Consider the following 21,821-nt stretch of genomic DNA (forward strand, 5'->3'; position numbering starts at 1 on the left):
ATTTATTTATTTTTGTTTTTATTTCCATTACTCTAGGAGGTGGATCATAGAGATCTCGCTGTGACTTATGTCAGAGTGTTCTGCATATGTTTTCCTCTAAGAGCTTTATAGTTTCTGGTCTTACAATTAGTTCTTTAATCCATTTTGAGTTTATTTTTTGTTAGGAAGTGTTCTAATTTATTCTTTTACACATAGCTGTCCAGTTTTCTCAGCACCAACTATTGAAGACAATGCCTTTTCTCATTGTATATTCTTGCCTCCTTTATCAAAGATAAGGTGCCTATAGGTGCTGTGTCTATCTCTGGGCTTTCTATCTGGTTCCATTGGTCTATATTTCTGTTTTTTGTGCCAGTACCATACTGTCTTGATGATTGTAGCTTTATGGTATAGTTTGAAGTCAGGAACATTGATTCCTCCAGCACCATTCTTCTTTCTCAAGACCTGCCAGAATTCTTTGTATTTCCCTCAGTGGCAGATTCAGAGGCATTGCTCTCAGTAATATTTGTTAAATTCTAAATATATATTAAACAACTCTCTGTAATAATGTTACACCTCACAATTATAGTGTAAAGAAATAATTGTAAAAATAAAAGTGCAGTTCTTACAATAAATGAAACTAAGCAAAGCACATAAATGTAATATATGAATTTAATGGAGGTGACATATACTAACCTATTGCACAGAGAGCAGAAATGTGTAAAAATTAGAAATGGAGAACAAAGAAAAAGAAGGTTAAATATCAGGTTTAACTGCGCTTAGTCGTTCAGTCGTGTCTGACTCTTTGTGACCCCGTGGACTATAGTCCCCAGGCTCCTCTGTCCATGGGATTCTCCAGGCAAGAATACTGGAATGGGTTGCCATGCCCTCCTCCAGGGGATCTTCTCAACCCAGAGACCAAACCCAGGTCTCCCACATTGCAGGTGGACTCTTTACCATCTGAGTGACCAAGGAAGCACTAGGTTTAACTAGCAGGCCTCTTCTAAAGAGATCTTTGTCATGAGGGACAAGCATAAGAAATGAACATAAAGTTAGCATCAGCATCAGTTCCTCACAGACTGTGGCTTTTCACAGTGGTTTTGATTTGCATTTCCCTGATGATTAATGGTGTTGAGCATCTTTTCATGTATCTGTCAGCCATCTGTATGTCTTCTTTTGGAAAATGTCTATTCAGACCCTCCACCCATATTTTAATCAGACTTTTATTTATTTATTTATTTTTGCTATTGAGCTGTATGAGTTCTTTGCGTATTTAGCATATTGGCCTCTTATCAGATATGATCTGTAATTATTTTCTGCCACTTATTAGGTTGCCTTTTTATTTATTTATTTTTTAATTGCTGTACAGAAGCTTTGATGTTTGGTATAGTATTTGCTTATTTTTCTTTTGTTGCTTTTGCTTTTGGTGTCATATGCAAAATATCATTGCCTGGACCTGTGTCATGGAGGCTACATTTTCTTCTGGGAGGCTTATGGTTTTAAGTCTTGCCTTCAAGTCTTTAATCCATTTGGGGGTGTGGTGTAAGATAGTGGCCCAGTTTCATTCTCTTGTGTATAGCTGTCCAGTGTTCCCAACGCCATTTTTTGAGGAGACCCTTCTTTCCCCATTGTGCATTTTTTGCTCGTTTGTCATAAATTAATTGACCACTTATGGGTGGGTGGTTGTTTTCTGGGCTCTCTGTTTTGTTTGCTGAGCCACATGTCTGTTGTTGGGCCAATACTATTCTGTTTTGATTACTTATACCTTTGGAATATAGTTTGACATCAGGGAGCATTATGCTTTTTTCAGCCTTGTTCTTCTTTCTTAAAATTGTGTTAGTGATAAAGTCCCATTTTGTGGTTCCATACAAGTTTTAGAATTGCTTGTTATATTTTTTATTCTACAAACAATCTCGTCTTTCTCATGTGTCATCAATGGAAAACTTCTTCCTGTCTCTCCTCCTTTTGACACATATTTGCATATGTGGGCTCTAATTTCTGTCCCCTGTGTCCTCATCATTCTTTTTTGTTTGATTGTTTCTATGTTTACTCTTCTTTATTGTGTGATGGTTTCTTTCAACCTTTGCTCTCCTAAATTTGCTTTTTAGCAGTTTTACTAATAACACTTTTTTATTCAAAAATCAAGTGTTTAGTTCTAGAAATTCTTATTTTATTTTGCTCCTGTTTAAAGGTTGCTGCTGCTATGCTTTGCTCAGTCATGTCTGACTGTAGCCCACCAGGCTCCTTTGTTTATGGAATTTTCAGGCAAGATACTGGAAAAATACTGGAGCAGGTTGCCATTTTCTACTCTAGGGGATCTTCCTGACCCAGGGATCAAACCCGTGTCTCTTGCATCTCCTGCATGGGCAGGTGGATTCTTTACCACAACAAGCCTGATTCTTTACCTGAGAAGCCTGAATAAGGGTTAAGGCCATGGAACTTTTATTAACATTTTCTATCACTGATTTTGCTTCTATAGTATCCATCTCCTTCAGTTATTTGCCTCATCTCTCTCTTGCAAAACGGGGCTCCCCTGATAGCTCAGTTGGTAAAGAATCCGCCTGCAATGCAAGAGACCCCAGTTCTATTCCTGGATCGGGAAGATCCCCTGGAGAAGGGAAAGGCTACCCCCTCCAGTATTCTTGGGCTTCCCTTGTGGCTCAGCTGATAAAGAATCCGCCTGCAATGTGGGAGACCTGGGTTCGATCCCTGGATTGGGAAGATCCCCTGGAGAAGGGAAAGGCCACCAACTCCACTATTCTGGCCTGGAGAATTCCATGGACTGGATAGTCCATGCGGTCACAAAGAGTTGGACACGACTGAGCGATTTTCACTCTCTTGCCAAAGCCTGCTCTGTTAGTCACTTGCTTTCTTGTATAATTCCCGGACGTTTGTGCACCTGAAGCTATGCTGGTCCCTCCGGAAGTGAGGAACTAAAAGTCAGTGCTCTAATCCCCTTGACCAGTAGCTATCGTGGGCCTCTGTTATGGCATGTGAGAAGACTTCTTTGCTCACCAGAAGTTGCTCAGTCATCTCCGACTCTTTGCAAGCCCATGGACTGTAGCCTACAAGGCTCCTCTATCCATGGAATTTTCCAGGCAATAGTACTGGAGTGGGTTGCCATGTCCTTCTCCAGGGGATCTTCCCGGCCCAGGGAATGAACCTGGGTCTCCCGCATTGCAGGCAGACGCTTCACCATCTGAGCTAATTGTCCACTCAACAGTGCCTCTCCCCACAGGGAGCGCCTCTAGTGTCGACGGGACTCTCAGACTCTCCCAGACTGTCCGTTGCAAGGTGTTAGGTATGGTCCTCACCACTCTAAGAGAATATAATGGACTCCTCTCTTCTTGCCCAACCCGCCCAGGGAACATTAACATTCTTTCCAGTCTTCCAGGAGAGGCAAGTTAGCCCTTTTCTGAACATCTATAAACTTAGTGTCTTTTCTTGCCCCTGCATGTGCAAACACTCCAACCTCTTGCCTTTTCTCAGAGGCCGTGAGGTCTCATAGGTATATATGGATGCTCCTTCAGTTTCCATGTCAGCCACAGTTTATCTTACTTTATTATTTAATTTAATGTTATATTTTGGGGGTAGAGTTATCCAGGCATAGCATGTTTCTATCCCTCAGAAATCCCCCAGTACTGAAAAATCTAATGACTTTTTTTACATTGGAATAAATCAGTAATGAAAGGACGCTTGCAGAAGCACAAAATGCCAAAGTCAGCTGCTTGAGAACATAATGCAAACTAGCTTTCTGTGAAGGCCATCTAGTAAAATAGTTATTTGAAATTTATTATGGATGTATTAGTTCTCAAATATGCTAATTTAAATAAAATCATTATATTTAAAGGCAACAGACTGATCAATTCTGTGCACATTTCATACAGTTCTATGTATTTAAAGACTCAGTTCACAAAAACTGTAGTTTAGTGTTATTTTAGTGAAACATGAATCTAAACAAGATTTGTATATAATTAACTGGCAAGATTAACTAGACTCACTTTCTCTCTGAAAGTATATTAGCAGACTATATTTTATATATAAGTATATATGAGTGAATACAAATATTGATTATTTGATAGTACATTTACAATTAGCCTGGTCTGTGGGAACAATAATAATTTTCAAATTCAAATCACACATGAAAAACTTCAGTGAAGTGTGAAATATGCTATGTTAATATTGGCTTAAGTGAATGACTATTTGCCGAGGTATATATTTTGCTCCTTTATTAATAATTATTTCCCAGTACTAAATGACTTGGTAAGTTTAGAGGAAGAAATTAATGTTATAGCTTAGGCAATTTGTCATTTCTTATTTCAGAATTTTTAATAATGCTTAATTCTACTGAGGAAAAATACTATATAAAGAAAATATATTAGTGCTGTAATTTGCCAAGGTTGAATACTGATAAGCTTTTTAAATGGATTGCTCTTTTAAAAAATTATATCACCACTAGGTATTTCTGTCCTTTTTCAAATCAACTTGAGCTAAAACTATAACCAGCTTGTCCCATTCCACATCATGGAATCATAAAATAAAGATGTGATGTTGCTAATAAGTGCTTTATAAAAGAGAAGACATAAACATCTATGAGTTTTGGCAGATGTTCTTAGTAGAAAAAAATCACCCTTTTGAAAAAAATATAATATTAAATAAATTTATTTAAGTAAGTGATTTAAATCCTAAGGTCTAGCAAGAGAAATTCCAATAAGTTTTTATGCCTTTGGAGTTCTGTTGGTGCAGTTTTTGGTGACATGCACCTGTAAGATCCCTGAAACACCTAAGAGGCAATTAAAGGCAGTTCAATTAAATTTAAAAAGTAGTAGTTGAGACCTTATCCTCAACACCAAGGAAATGTTGTGTTGGCTTTTCCCCCCAAACCCATATGATTTTAGTATAGAGTTGAAGCATCAATCAGAGAAACAAATGTTAATATCCAGCAAAGTATCACTAAATATCCCTTTTCATCCATCATTTTGGCCAAGGTATTTACTATGCTTTTAAATATCTGGCCAGCAGGGTTAGAGAAAGCTTAGTAGAGAATACTGAATTGTGCCTAGAAGGATAGGACGATTTGGAAAGAAAGTATGGGAGACTTCTGTTTCCCTGAGTGGAGAAGAGCAAAAGCTTTATTTTCAGATTGTCTGGGGTGGAATTCCTGTTGCACAACGTACTAACACTGTGGTCGTGAGGAAATTCTCTAATCCCTGTGTGCTTCTATTTATTTTCTATCTGTAAAATGGAAATAATAATGCTTTATATATAACACTTTGTCACGGGAATTGAAGACTGATGCATGTAAAGTCCTTAGGCAAGTCTTGTCAAACAGTGAATGACTGGGGAGGTTTGTTGTCACTGTTAGGTAAGAGGATGGGGTATGAAACTGCTGTAACTTGAATCCAGTCATGGCTCTGCTGTTCGCGAGCTGTGTGCTTTGGGGGAAGATTCCTTGTTTGCTGTGCCTTAGTTTCCTCATCTATAATGTGGGAATGATAATCTCACCACCATTTCCATAAAGTCTGTGGGAGGATTAAATGAGTTAACACGTGCAAAGCTCTTAGAATAGTGTCTCCCATATGAAAGACTTAAGAATAAGCCTCAGTTATAATAATATTGTTATTATTACTGTCCGAAGCAAAGATTTATCACTAGCAGTGTCAGTTAAGAAACCAAGGATATTATGATTAAACAAAAAAAAGGTAAAGATGATTAACAGGAGAGTGAAAAACTGTGGAGACTATTGAAGGGTTGAAATTTTATCCAAGGCAGAGGGGAAAGGCTCTCAGAAAAGTTCTGTCTGATCAAAGTGATAGTAATAGTTTAAGAAACTTGTGTGATGGTTGTGCTCACGTGCTGAGGCTGCCGTAACAAAGCACCGCACCCTGAGCGGCTTAGAGAACAGGATCTACGTCCTCAGAGCTCGGGAAGCGGGGAGTTGGAGATCCAGGTGTCGCTCATGTTGGCTCCTCGAAGGGCCTGAGGGAGCCGTCTGGGTTCCCCCTCTCCTTGGCGTGTTGGTGGCCATCTTCTCCCTGGGTCTCCACGTCTTCGGCCTTCTGTATATGTGTAGTTTTTAAGGTTCTGGTCGTAAGGGATTAGGGCCTCCTGGGTCTGGTGACCTCCTAACTTGATTACCTCCTTAAAAATGCCCTGTGTCTAAATAGAGTCACACTGTGGACGGCACTGGGGCCAGAACTGTCATATATAAAATTTGAGGTGGATACAGAGCTCATCACATAACACAGGGTTAGGTGCGTATGAAATAAGCCAAATGTGGCGATCTCAGCATACACTTCAGCTCTTTACACTTTGATAATCACTTCTTGGATATTTTTTACTTAGTTCATCCTGGTAAACACACTGAATTTTTCAGACACACATGGCTTCACAGTCTGGACACTGACGAGCACTTGGTATAAACAGAGTAAGAAGTCCTTGATGAAATCACCACCTGATGTTTAGGCACACAGCAGCCAGATCAAAACAGTTACAGCGTGTTTAAAATGAATAAATACATTTGTGAGCATCTGCGCTTGGCTTTTGCGCTAGGCTTTAATGTGTCTCATTAACATAACCAGACTTTAAAATGCAGGCAGAAAAGAAAGAAAATGTTCCATAAAATCTTTGTATCAACATGGCCTTTGAGCATTTGAAATGGTTTTCTCAGTTCCACTGTTGTTGTCTTTGTTCCATCCCCCAGTCGTGTCTGACTCCTTGTGACCCCATGGACCGCAGCACTCTAGACTTCCCTGTCCTCCACCACCTCAGGGAGCTTGCTCAAACGCATGTCCATTGCAACAGTGATGCCATCCAATGATATCCTCTGTCACCCCCTTCTCCTCCTGCCTTCAGTCTTTCCCAGCATCAGGGTCTTTTCTAACAAGACAGCTCTTTGCTTCAGGTGGTCAACGTGTTAGTGCTTCAGCTTCAGCATCAGTTCTTCTAACTCAGGATTGATTTATTTAGGATTGACTGGTTTGATCTCCTTGCTCTCCAAGGGACTCTCAAGAGTCTTCTCCAGCACCACAGTTCAAAAGAATCCATTCTTCGGTGTTCAGCCTTTTTTTATGGCCCACTCTCACATCCATACATGACTACTGGAAAAACCATAGCTCTAACTATACAAACCTTTGTCAGCAAAGTAATGTCTCTGATTTTTAACACACTGTCTAGGTTTGTCATAGTTTTTCTTTCAAGGAGCAAATGTCTTAAATTCATGGCTGCAGTCATCATCTGCAGTGGTTTTGGAGCCCAAGAAACTAAAGTCTGTCACTGTTTCCATTGTTTCCCCATTATTTGCCATGAAATGATGAGATCGGATACCATGACCTTCTTTTTTTGAAAGTTGAGTTTTAAGCCAATTTTTTCACTCTCCTCTTTCACTTTCAACAACAGGCTCTTTAGTTCCTCTTTGCTTTCTGCCATAAGGGTGGTATCATCTGCATATCTGAGGTTATTGATACTTCTGCCAGCAATCATCATTCCAGCTTGTGCTACATCCAGTCCCGCTTTTTGCATGATGTACTCTGCATATAAGTTAAATACACAGAGTGACAATATGCAGCCTTGACGTACTCTTTTCTGGATTTGGAACCAGTGCACTTCTCCATGTCCAGTTCTAACTGTTGCTTCTTGACCTGCAAACAGATTTCTCAGGAGGCAGGTCAGGTGATCTGGTATTCCCATCTCTAAGACTTTTACAAAGTTTGTTGTGATACACATAGTCGAAGGCTTTAGCGTAGTCAATGAAGCAAAAGTAGATGTTTTTTCTGAAATTCTCTTGCTTTTTCTATGATCTAACAGATGTTAGCAGTTTGATCTCTGGTTCCTCTGCCTTTACGAAACCCAGCTTGAACATCTGCAAGTTCTTGGTTCATGTACTGTTGAAGCTTAGCTTGGCGAATTTTGAGCGTTACTTTGTTAACCGGAAATGAATTTAATTATGTGGTAGTTTGAACATTATTTGGCTTTGCCCTTCTTTAGAATTGGAATGAAAACTGATATTTTCCAGTCCTGTGGCCACTGCTGAGTTTTTCAAGTTTGCTGGCATATTGAGTGCAGCACTTTCACAGCATCATCTTTTAGGATGTGAAATAGTTCAGCTGGAATTCCGTCACCTCCACTAACTTTGTTCATAGTGATGCTACCTAAGGCCCACTTGACTTCACACTCCAGGATGTCTGGCTCTAACTGAGTGATCACACCATCATTGTTATCTCTTTTGTATAGTTCTTCTTGTATTCTTGCCACCTCTTCTTAATATCTTCTGCTTCTGTTAGGTCCATACTGTTTCTGTCCTTTATTGAGCCCATCTTTGCATGAAATTTTCCTTTGGTATCTCTAATTTTTTTGAAGAGATCTCTAGTCTTTTCCATTCTATTGCTTTCCTCTATTTCTTTGAATTGTTCACTTAGGAAGGCTTTCTTCTCTCTCCTTGCTATTCTTCGGAACTCTGCATTCAAATGGGTATATCTTTCCTTTTCTCGTTTACTTTTGCTTCTTTTCTTTTCTCAGCTATTTGTAAGACCTCCTCAGACAGCCGTTTTGCCTTTTTGTATTTCTTTTTCTTGGGGTTGGTTTTTGCTCAAAACCTCCTGTATAATGTCACAAACCTCTGCCCACAGTTCTTCAGGCACTCTATCAGATTTAATCCCTTGAATCTGTTTGTCACTTCCACTGTATGATCATAAGCGATTTGATTTGGGTCATACCTAAATGACCTAGTGGGTTTTCCCTACTTTCTTCAGTTTAAGTTTGAGTTTTGTAATAAGGAGTTCAAAATCTGAGCCTCAGTCAGCTCCCCGTCTTGTTTTTGCTGACTGTATAAAGCTTCACCATCTTCAGCTGCAAAGAAAATAATCAGTCTGATTTCAGTATTGACCATTTGGTGATATCCATGTGTAGAGTCATCTCTTGTGTTGTTGGAAGAGGCTGTTTGCTATGACCACTGTGCTCTCTTGACAAAACTCTGTTAGCTTTTATCCTGCTTCATTTTGAATTCCAAGGTCAAACTTGCCTGTTACTCCAGGTATCTCTTGATTTCCTACTTTTGCATTCCAGTCCCTTATAAGGAAAAGGACATCTTTTTTGGTGTTAATTCCAGAAGGTCCTGTAGGTCTTCCAGAACCATTCAACTTCAGCTTCTTCGGCACTAGTGGTTGGGACATTCTACTGTACAATTTATGTTTTTTCATTGTGCTCCACTAACAGCACTAGAAAAGTTATAATTGTTCCAGAAAGAAAAAGAAAGTAAGTTGTAGAAGGAAATGGCAACCCACTCCAGTACTCTTGCCTGGAAAATCCCATGGACAGAGAAGCCTGGTGGGTTATAGTCCCTGGGGTCGTGAGTAGGACACAACTGAGCAAGTTGTTCCAGGGTGGGATTGTAAAAGTTTGTGAGCACTAGGTCCAGTCAGTAAAACTTAACATTTCTAGCTTCTATTTCTTCCTCTTCTGTTCTTGTCCTAGGCCTGGACCTAATAAGCAGATCCTTGACTATTCTACTAGTCTCTTGCAAATTAATTTTCCTGACTCTGTATTCTCCCCCAATCTCATTAATTGCATGACCAACTACAAGATTATTCTAAACTAAATGCTTTGTCACTTGCTCACTCAAAACTCAAAATTACTATCATTTAGCAGGTAAGAATCCAAACTCTCCATTGTAGGTCTCCAGGCATATCTGCTCTTCCACTCCTGGCACTGCCATTCCCAGTTTTCAGCTACTCTTCTCCTAGCTTAATTGAACATGTAAATGTTTCCAGGCTCATGTTCATGTACTTCCATATGAAAGTCCTTTCCTTTATCACAAAAAAATATGTTACCAACACATTATCTACCTCTTATAGACAAATAAGTGTCATTCATGAAATTACCTGTCTTTCAAATCCAACCCAGGTAATACCATTCTTGTGAAACAAGTTTGGACCCTTCTGTGCCACAATCATGGTATCTGTCCTCTAAAGCCAAACCAGTTATTCATCTTCCTGATTAAGATACTTAAGCCTTTCTGCTTAATTTTAAAGCTATTTCCATGAACATCTAATCATTCCATTTTAGATTACAAATTTGTCCTTCAAGTCATCTTTGCATTGCACAAAGTATATTCTCAAATATTTATAGAATGTGTATCATCAGTATTATTTCGGCTTTTTGCATTTTACTTTTTTCTGTACATGTCATAGTTGACCATGAACTACATCTTTAGAATTCTACTTAGTTATTATTTTTGTTTAGTCTCTAAGTCACACCTGACTCTTTTGTGACTCCATGGACTATAGCCTGCCAGGCTCCTCTGTCCATGGGATTTCCCAGGCAAGAAAGCTGAAGTAGGTTTCCATTTCCTTCTCCAGAGACATAATCTTTAGTAATCAGATCTAATCTTCCCAAGCTTCCAGCTTGTCTGTATTAGGGAACAATTGCATAACAACAAGTTGATTTAAAATATTATTCTTAGTAAAAGAAATACTCCTGACTCATGTTATCTGCTACTCTATATAAAAATAACTCATGGTGTTATATCCTCTACAACACATCTTTAATGATGAAGATTATGCATTGAGTACAGAGGTGGAACTGGGAAAGGAGTCTTGCCCAAGTCATGGGTTAGTTTCATATTCCTTCATCACAGTGCTTCTGATGGAGAAAAGGCATATTTCCATGATATATATTTTTTGCACTACCTGTCTACCTGTCTGTCTCCCCATTAGACAGTCAATCCAAAAGTATTGCCAGGACATACACAATGCTTTTAATAAAACTTGTTGGTCTATTTGAAGTTGGCATGAAGTGGCCATATCTGTAATACATAAGCATGCCTACAGATTTTCTAATATTTGCTAATTCTGACCACAGCTCAAATCATCAGCTGCTTATAGCCAAATTCAGGCTTAAACTAAAGTGGGGAAAATCACTAGGCCAGTCAGGTACTACTTAAATCAAATCCCCTATGAATATGCTGTGGAGGTAATGAATAGATTCAAGGGATTAGGTCTAGTAAACAGTGTTCCTGAAGGACTATGGACAGAGGTCGTACTATTGTACAGAAGGCAATGAACAAAACCATTCTAAAGAAAAAGAAAAACAAGAAGTCAAAGTGGTTATCTGAGGAGGCTTTACAAATAGCTGAAGAAAAAAGAGAAGCAAAAAGCAAGAGAAAGGTATATCCAACTGAATTCAGAGTTCCAAAGAATAGCGAGGAGAGACAAGAAGGCCTTCTTCAATGAACAGTGCATAAAACTAGAAAAAAACAACAGAAGGGAAAAGACTAGAGATCACTTCAGGAAAATTGGAGACATCAAGGGAACATTTCACCCGGAGATGGGCACAAGAAAGGACAGAACTGGTAAAGACCTAGTAGATGCTGAAGAGGTCAGGAAGAGATGGAAAGAATGCACAGAAGAATTGTAAAAAGCAAACAAAAAAGATCTTAATGAACTAGATTACTACAATGGTGTGGTCAGTCACTCAGAGCCAGACATTCTGGAGAGTGAAATCAAGTGGGCCTTAGGAAGCACTGCTGTTAATAAATTCAGTAGGTGCGATAGAATTCCAATAGAGCTATCCAGAACCCTAAAGGATGATGCCATCAAGGTGTTGCATTTAATATGTCAGCAAATCTGGAAGACCCAACAGTGGCCACAGGTCTGGAAAAAGTCAATCCTCATCCCAATTCCCAAGAAGGGTAGTACTAAAGAATGTGCTAACAATCAGACAATTGCACTCATCTCTCAGGCTAGTAATGTCATGCTTAAAATTTTGCATGCTAAGCTTCAGCATTATGCAAATGAGAACATCCAGATGTCCAGGCTCGGTTTAGAAAAGAAAGAGGAACCAGAGATCAAATTGCCAACATTCATTGGACCATAGTGATAGCTAGGGAATTCCAGAAAAGCATACAGCTCTGTTTCATTGACTATGCTAAAGCCTTTGACTGTGTGGATCATAACAAACTGTGGAAAGCTCTAAAGGAGACGGAAATACCAGACCACCTTACCTGTCTTCTGAGAAACCTGTATGCAGGTCAAGAAGCAACAGTTAGAGCCCTGTATGGAACAATTGATTGGTTCAGGTTTGAGAAGGAGTACGACAGGCTGTCTGCTGTCGCCCTTTGTTTAACCTACACACGGAGCCCATCATGAGACACGCCGGGCTGGATGAGCTGCAAGCTGGAATCAAGATGGGTGGGAGAAACATCAACAACCTCGGATGTGCAGATGATACCACTCTAATGGCAGAAAGTGAAGAGGAACAAAAGAACCTCTTGATGGAGCCGGCTTAAAGCTAAATATTAAGAAAGCTAAACTAAAATCATGGCATCCGCCCCCATTACTGCATGGCAAATAGAAGGGGAAAAGGTGGAAGTAGTGACAGATTTCCTCTTCTTGGGCTCCAGAATCACTGTGATGGTGACTGCGGCCGTAAAATCAGAAGACAATTGCTTCTTGGCAGGAAAGTGATAACAAACCTAGACAGTGTGTTGAAAAGCAGAGACATTACTCTACCAACAAAGATTTGTGTCAAACAACAATTTGTCAAGGCTCTGGTCTTCCCACTGGTCAAGCACAGTTGTGACAGCTGGACTGTAAAGACGGCGGAACACTAAAAGACAGACGCCTTCACACTGTGGTGCTGGGTAAGGCTCCTGAGAGTCCCCTGAACGATAAAGAGATCAAACCAGTCAATCTCAACATAAATCAACCCTGAATACTTGATGGAAGGACCGATGCTGAAGCTGAAGCTCTAGTATTTTGGTCATCTGATGTGAACAGCCAACTCATTGGAAAAGTCCCTGATGCTGGGAAAGATTGAGCATTGAAGAAAAAGAGGGCGTCAGAGGATGAGATGGCTGGACGGCATCACTGATGCAATGGACATGAACTTGGGCAAACTTTGGGAGATGGGAGGGACAGGGAGGCCTGGCATGCTGCAATCTGTGGGTCAAAAAGAGTCAAAAACAACTGGGCAGCTGAACAACAAGAATAACTGTGTTTAATACACTGAACTAAGTTCTATTAAGAATGCAAAAAGATGAAGGCAGGCAGGAAGGAAGGAACTAGAGGTGGGGACAGAGGAGAGAAAGTGGAAGGAAGGAAGGAAGAAACTAGAGGTGGGGACAGAGAGGAGAGAAAGTGGAAGGAAGGAATTGGACGTCCTCTCTTCATTCAAGGAGTTTGGTTGTAGAGAGCCTATGAAGGGGTAAGTCCATTAATACGCATTGCTTCAGACAACCACCCAAAGTTTCTTCTCTTTGAAATGTTGTGTCATGAAAGATCTGAATAATTTAACCACAAATCTAAATACTTTCCCATGGATGTTATATAAGAGAGGACAAAAAATTGTCAATAGGTACCAGTCTGATATAGGATCTCTTCTTAAAACTGTTGATGTCATTTTCTAATTAAGGGGGACAGACTCTAAAGCCCAGGACCTCATGGTGAGCATCAGGAGGCTCATCAGTCAGAGAGGAGAAGGAAAGGGAAAGTGTTAGTTGCCAGTCGTGTCCAACTCTTTGTGACCCCAGGGACTGTAGCCCACCAGGCTCCTCTGTCCATGGGATTCTCCAGGCAAGAGTATTGGGGTGGGATGCCATTCTGTCCTCCAGGGGATCTTCCCAACCCAGGATGGAACCCGGATCTCCCACACTGCAGGCAGATTCTTTATCGTGTGATCTACCAGGGAAGTCCACGGAGCTTATTATAATAAGAGAAGGAGCTTATTAAACACAGAAAACATGACGCCTCAAATTCCTCAATGCCTAATTAGATCTTCATTCTCAAAAAGCTTACAATTTAATAGGAAAAGTGGATACATAAAGGAAAAACCAACAAGCATATGGTGTCTATCAGTAAATGCGAAATGCTGTTAAATAGATTGCAGATGAGAGATCCACCTTCCAGTGGGCTAAGAAGAATTGATAGGGGAGATAAGACTAAAACTAAGCTCCGAAAAGCAGATAGACATAACAGAGAAAAGGTATTATTTACATACCTTTTCTTTGCTGGAAAAGGTATGTAAATAATAGTAATAATATTTTCTGCTTCTGTCATGTATTTTGCTTGATGATATTCTGGTCATGATGCTAAGTGCTTTATGTGCATTGTTTCATTAAATTCTTATAACAAGTCTTTAGGGTAGAGGGTAGAAGTTAAAGATAAAGAACCTGAATCTTAGCAATTACAAGTGACTCTCCAATAAACATAGATGCAAATCAGTCTATCTGGTTGCACACACTATTAGATCAAGCATTAAGTTATTCTGTTCAAATGACGTTGCTTTGATAAACAATGGTATATATACCTGGAAATACACTTTAGAGCAGACCCTGAAGACCAGTTTGAAGAATGGTGCATGTGTTCAGTTCAGTTCAGTTGTTCAGTTGTGTCTGACCCCATGGACTGCAGCATGCCAGGCCTCCCTGTCCATCATCAACCCCCGGAGTTTACTCAGACTCATGCCATTGAGTCAGTGATGCCATCCACCCATCTCATCCTCTGTTGTCCCCTTCTCCTCCTGCCTTAAATCTTTTCCAGCATCAGGGTCTTTTCTAATGAGTCGATTCTTCACATCAGGGGAACAAAGTATTGGAGCTTCAGCTTCAGCATCAGTCCTTCCAATGAATATTCAGCACTGATTTCCTTTAGGATGGACTGGTTGGATCTCCTTGCAGTCCAAGGGACTGTCAGGAGTCTTCTCCAACACCACAGTTCAAAAAAGTTTGGTGCTCAGCTTTCTTTGTGCTTTTGGTCTTTTTCCTGTAGAAATTGGAACATTCTGAAAGTCTTCAATAGGCAGGATTTATGGCTTTTGTATATATGACTTTGCATTCACTATTTAAGAGGCGACATGAACTAAAAGCAGAAAACCAATTAAGAGTTCAATGGAAATGGACAGGAAAAGAAAGATGTAAAAAGAAAAGAAAGGAAAATGGAGAGGGATGCTTTACACCTAAGACTCTCCTCAATTCTGAACCGACCTTAAGTTTTAAAAAAATGTCCGACATCTAAGCTGCAAAAATTTTTTAAATTTCAGGTTTGGAAATCTATAGTTGTAAAATATACATCTATTTTGGCAGAGTAAGTAAAAACAAGCAAGAGCTTAATCTCAGGTTCAGTAGAAACAAGAGCCCCACCTCCCAAAGTAGAACAGGGCAGAAAAGATTACAGAAGAAAGTATATCGGACACAGAGATGGCCTGTCTCAGGAGCATCATGTAGAAGCCAGATACAGCAGCCCAGACCCAGACCCCACCTACAGGTAACCCCACAGCCCAGACCCAGACCCCACCTACAGGTAACCCCACAGCCCAGACCCAGACCCCACCTACAGTAACCCCACAGCCCAGACCCAGACCCCACCTACAGTAACCCCACAGCCCAGACCCAGACCCCACCTACAGGTAACCCCACAGCCCAGATCCAGACCCCACCTACAGTAACCCCACAGCCCAGACCCAGACCCAGACCCCACCTACAGGGAACCCCACAGCCCAGACCCAGACCCCACCTACAGGTAACCCCACAGCCCAGACCCAGACCCCACCTACAGGGAACCCCACAGCCCAGATCCAGACCCCACCTACAGTAACCCCACAGCCCAGACCCAGACCCCACCTACAGTAACCCCACAGCCCAGACCCAGACCCCACCTACAGGTAACCCCACAGCCCAGATCCAGACCCCACCTACAGTAACCCCACAGCCCAGACCCAGACCCCACCTACAGGTAACCCCACAGCCCAGATCCAGACCCCACCTACAGTAACCCCACAGCCCAGACCCAGACCCAGACCCCACCTACAGGGAACCCCACAGCCCAGACCCAGACCCCACCTACAGGGAACCCCACAGCCCAGACCCAGACCCCACCTACAGATAACCCCACAGCCCAGACCCAGACCCCACCTACAGATAACCCCGCTGAAAGAGGAGGCTCCAGGACCACAGGCCAGGTGGGTGCAGCCTTCTCCTGAGCAGAGCCCTGAAGGGCATGAAGCCAACAGCTTTCCCAGTCACTCAAGAGGCAGCCAAGATTGTGTAAGCCCTAATTTGCAGGATTGCAACAAGCATGTGCTGCTCACCATCCCAAGCCTGGAACTGGGCCGTTTGCACAGGGCTGAGGTTTGATTCAGAATTCCCTGATAGGGACCAGAGAGGAGAAGACAGGTTACATCGTTAGTTTTATCTAAGCTTGAATCGCCTTAATTAAGTAATCCCAAATTTTGTAGTAATATCACTCCAATCTTAAAAGACACTCTATTAAGTGGGGTATTAGTGATTTATTTGTTTATGTTTTTTTAAGGAGATAATTAGTCAACCTCATTTCTGGGTTGAGGGGTGACCACTCTTACTAAAAATATACATTCTATTAGTTTCCAGCCACAGTCCCATTTCTCTTGGCTTGACATCTAATGTTTTAAGACAAAACAGTTTCTATTCATGTTTGATAGATTTAAGTAAAACTACATGACATGCTTCCATCAAAGGAAATTAAAATCATTCTTCAAAGCAGAGTCAATTTACAATTATGACAGATGATGATTTTCAAATTTAGTTGAGATTCAGCAATGGCACTTTGATGTCTTGGAAATAATTGACGTAGGAGTAATTCTCTATTTTAAACTGTGTTCTCCTTTCAATCTGGTTCTTCATAATAGAAACTCTCTACAGGGTCACTTATTCTTGCAGTTTTCATTTTGCAAACAACTTTATATCATAAATAAAAATTTGCTTGCTATGGAAAATTTCTTATTTTATAATAGAAAATTTTTTTTCATGTTTATATTGGAGAAAGTCTGGTGAGCAATTAATGTATATTAATGCATACTTTATCATATAGCTTATATCATATGCCTTAGTTGACAGATAGTTCTCTTTCAAGCAAACATATATTGCATTTAGTTTTTTATTACTTACAAAAATTCATGAAGACTAAAGACTCAAACTAAACCCTCAATTTCTTCAGGAATATCCAACCAAGATTATTATAAACTTGAAAGGAAAAATGAAAGAGATGGATAGTAGGCTAACATCAAGATCCTTACTGCAGATATTGAAGCATAGCTCTCCACTGAGGCATGGGTACCCAAAAACTCACTTAATGAAAGCTCATAGACAAGTATAGCTCTTCTGGAGTTATAGTTTTAAAAATCTTTGATCTTATTACTGAGGGTTCATGACAAATTTTCCAGTGGTTCTCAGAGAAATGAGAAAATAAGAACAGGGCAGTGAATTTTTCATAACCATAAGCATTTTTCTTTCTTTCTTTTAGCATTTTTCATTGAAAGGATTGTCCTTAAATAGCAAACTGATCTTTTCTTAAGCTCATCTCTTTATAAAATAATTGTTATTATCATTGATAGTAGAATGTTTGTTATTTTTAACATCCTTACTTGGAAAAATTAAAAATAGTCAATCTTGTGTTAATCCCATTTTTAGTTAGTCCCACTAAAAACCCAAAACCTTGAAGAGGAACTACTACTGTAGAAAATATCAGTGGGAACTTCAGTGAATTTCCTTTCCTTCTAGCCCCAGGGCTTAAAAACAGGCATATTCAACCCATTGCTGCAATTTTTAATAAAGAAAGTAGCAAAAGTCCAGCAAGTTGGAGAGAGTTCTCTAACATTAAAGATTTTTCTTTAGGGGATAAATGTTATGCCCTGATTTCAATCAGTCATCAAGGAACTGGATTAAAAATATCATGGACTGCTGAAACAGATATTGCAATATAGTTCCTCAAAGCAGTATTAACTTACCTGTCATGATTTAATCATTTCTCAATCTAAATCCATCAGACAGCACAGACTTATTCTACCATTTGCCGAAACCGAATTTGGTATCATTTAGTTATTACATAAAACATTTCTAGATCCTTCTATCCCACTGCATAACCTTCGGTGAAAAGGTTCAGTGTCAAATGCTGAGAATCACTGCTTGTAGTTGGCAAAGCCATCCAGTATTCCTGGATCACTGGAAGCAATGAGAAACAGATAAGACTGAAAGGTATCCTGTGGGATGTGACAGAGTGTTGAGGAAATATAGGGTGTCTGAGAGTTACGTTCTAATCGGGTCATGGTGCATTTGACCTTCTATTGCATTCTTTCCCTTCTCCCCTTTCCAGTGAAATCAGATGAGTTACAGACAATCAAGAAAGAATTAACCCAGATCAAAACTAAAATTGACTCCTTGCTAGGGCGCCTGGAGAAGATTGAGAAGCAGCAGAAGGCAGAGGCTGGTAAGTAAAAAAGAGCGGCGGCCCCAGACCTGTTGGAATCAAACCACTCACACCCTGTCAGTCACCAAGACAGAGCAGGTTCGGGCACACTGGCTGAGCCTGACAGCATTTAGCACAGAGACACAAACGTCGTCTTTAAACTTAGGACTGCGGTGATGGAATCTGACTTTTTACTTTTTAGAGAAGATGAGTCAATTTGCCTGAAATTCATATTTTTAAAAGGAGAGGAGAAAGGAAAAGTATTTTGATGCTAATAAGTAACAGTTGGATTATATTGAAGGTTTATATATCAGTATCAAGTGACCTTTAAGAAAATTAAATCAATAAATTGAATATTCTATCAGGGCTAAAATTATATTCATATTTAATTAAACTAACTGCAGCAAAATTGAACAGATTTCAGAAGCCATGATTGTAAAGTCCCACTCTTAAATTGCTGCAGCTCCACGAAACTTCAGAACTCAGCTTCAGCCATATGCCTGGCCACCCAAGGCCGAGTCATTTGACTTAATTCTTTAACTTAATGTCCTCTCTTTGAAATATCAGCCCTGACCCTAGTTCCATGCTAATAGTCTTAATTTATTTATTTATTTTGAATTGGAGGATAATTGCTTTACAATATTGCGTTCGCTTCTGCCATACATCAGCATGGATCACCCAGAGGTACACATGTGTCCCCTCCCTCGGGGACCCCCCTCCCACCCCATCCAATCCCATCCCACCCCTCTAGGTAGTTACAGAGTGCCAATTTGAGTTCCCTAGTCCAATACCCTTTTATATGGCAACCGAGAGTTTTAAAATTATACATTTTAAACGAAACTGGCATAAACTTAGAGGCGAGCTAGTGCCTAAATTGCAAATTGCATTCTGCTGGGTCTTTGATGTCTCAGAAGCTCCTTGAAAGTGAGCTGAGAGCTGAAAGGAGACGTCGGAAACAGAAACTCACGACTCCTCCAAACCCAGCCCTTTTCCCCAAACAGTGTGGCTCTACCTGGGTCTGTTTTATACACTGAAATTCATCGTAAGATTTCATTGGCCGAAAGAGCTTCACTTTTCAAAATTAAGCAAGACAATTTTGAAAACCGCTTATCAAATCCAGCTTTCTCATTTTGCAGATGAGCAAAGGAAGGCCCACGGAGGTAAACTGACTTTCCCATGACCACATACAAGGTTTGTGATAGACCTAGAGTCTCAAAGCCAGGTCTGCTGAGGGAAAGCAGTGCCTCCTCTGATGTATCAGCCTCGGGTTCCGCTGGGGGTCTCCCCGCAGTGAGGCTCCCCGGGGCACAGCCGGTGATGCCATCCAGCCTGCTTGTGGCCCGTGGCCCTGGGCAGGGGACCAGCGCTGGCCTTCGGGTGGTTGGTGACGCGGGGTGCAGGAGTGGAGCCGGTGTTGAGGGGCGTGGAGCCTGATGGATGAGAGAGGTACGCTGCGGGTCAGATCCTCACGGGCCGCTCAGCCTCCGTTTTCTCCTTTATCAAACGAGGACAGGAATGGCTACCTGACATTGTGAGAAGTGAGTCAAGCAGCAAATGTAAGCTACTTGCTAGCCCAGAATAAACGCTGCATACTTGGAGCCGTTTAGTGTCCGTAGACATGTAAGCATATATGGCAAACAAATACTTCCTACAACTTTCACAACACCAGTTTTTTAAATCATAAGCCATGTACCTAGATTCTCACTAACTTTTACTGAGTTAGTGTGGAGGAGAAATGACAGATAAATAATAGACAAAATAAGATCATTTTTATTAAAAATTTCTGTCACATTTTCTATTGAGAAAAGATATGCTGCCTATACTTCTTAATAGAGAAATTTAGATTTCAGAAAGTTTTTTATCTGCTGTCTGTGGCACTAATCTAAACTGTTGCCGGAACTGAAATATCCTGTGATGTTGCCTAAATCAATGTTTCCCTTTGAGGAGCTTCTGTGAAATTCGTTATTATGTAAAACAACCCTTACAGCAAAGGACTTTGATAACCAATTTGCACTTCAGTTTAAAGGATTATGGAGAACTCATTTAAATATAAATCACCTCAAAGAGAAAAATGTGATCCTTATTCCATCATATTATAGCTTCCAGTTTCCTGCAATGAAAAATGCCTTCCACATATCTTCTTAGAAGATCATCTATAAACATGACACTAAAATTCAAAGCTTGCATTTTCTTTTCATGAAAGGCTGTCACCTTATTTTTGTATGTGTTTCAACTTTCCCAGTCACAAGGCAGTTATCTTTAAAATGATAGGCTTAAGCCTTTGATATTTATGTCTTTCCTACTTGAACATGTAGGAAGAAAATGGAATTATTTAATTTGTAATTTCATTCTCTTAGTAATTGTCTCCTGAACAATATTCATATTTATGGAGTTAAGATGATCACTTTCTAAATTTTCTTTATGAAAAGAAATCAGGGTTGTATGGTGTCTGTACTACATGATGGAAAGTGGAAAGAAATATCTTAAATCTTTTTAAGTGCCCAATACCTCCTTATTGAATTTAAGGGGATACTCATTTTATTGTTTATTTTATTACAGGCCAGTTATTCAGTAGTTAATATTCACTCTTCACCATTGTTCTTTTATAGACCTCTCATTTCCAACTTATTCCATCTGATGACAAAAATTTCCAGCTTAGGATAGTAGCAGCAAAGAGATGGAGGGTTACAAGCAGGATAAACCACACAGCATGAAACTTGTCCTGAGTTCCAGTTTCATAAGATCATTTTTTCCTTTTTTGTATGAAGTCCTGAGCTACCAGGAGTAACTGTAGTGAGGTTATAATGTCATCATTTTGGATTTTTTATGCCTTAAATTACTGCTAATAAATGTTTGCATGGTACCCTGTCTCTTCCTTTGAAGATATGAACTTCCTCAGAACAAGGTCATGTTTTCACTAACTTTTCTAAATCTTCAAACACTGTGTACTATGTACTAGGCATGATTTAGCAAGTCATTTAACTTCTCTAGGTCTCAAACCTCTCAAATGAAAACTAGAGGAAGGGATTATGGCCTCAAACATATATTCTAGCTTTTAAATCATGATTAATATGAATCCACTCTGTAAGTGTTATTTTTTCCTACTTGAATAATTCAAGTAACATTACTTTGGAATATGGTGGCTATGGATTATTAAAAACAACAAATAACACATAGCAGTTTAGCCTCCAATTGTCCTTCTTAGATGATCCTTTTAAAAGAGAGTCATAAATTGACACATACGAAGAGGGCGGTTTATATGTGGTTTACACAGTGATGCAAAATGGCCATAAAAGGTAAAAGGAGTGAGAAGTAAAACTGAAGATGATATCATACAATGGACAGTGACCTCTTTTAAAAAAATCAAATTTCCTGCAAAGACTCTCTGATATGAAAAGGCAATCAGGCATTCTTTACTTCAACTTTATTCTCAGTGGTAGGCATCATGCATGACCTGTCAGACTCACTTGGACAATTCCAGTGAAACTAGCTAACCTATCCTACCCATTAGACCTGACCGTTAGAGAGGTCACAGTTCAGTCCTATAGGATAAATTCATCCTGCCAATATATTTGATAAAAAATATAGAATTTTTTTAAATACAGAAATGTCCACTAAGAGAGGTAACACTTC

The 21,821-nt window shown here is 40.0% G+C and overlaps 1 protein-coding gene across 1 annotated transcript in view; it reads left to right on the plus strand.

Moving 5' to 3' along the window:
• The window catches only part of RALYL (RALY RNA binding protein like), a 767,040-nt gene that overhangs the window by 694,910 nt on the left and 50,309 nt on the right, over positions 1–21,821 (plus strand). The window contains exon 7 of the mRNA XM_065902672.1: positions 18,096–18,209. Within this exon, the coding sequence (XP_065758744.1) occupies positions 18,096–18,209 (114 nt within the window). The remainder of the gene's footprint in view (positions 1–18,095; positions 18,210–21,821) is intronic.

Source organism: Muntiacus reevesi, chromosome 12 (assembly GCF_963930625.1).
Source record: "Muntiacus reevesi chromosome 12, mMunRee1.1, whole genome shotgun sequence".
NCBI lineage: Eukaryota > Metazoa > Chordata > Mammalia > Artiodactyla > Cervidae > Muntiacus > Muntiacus reevesi.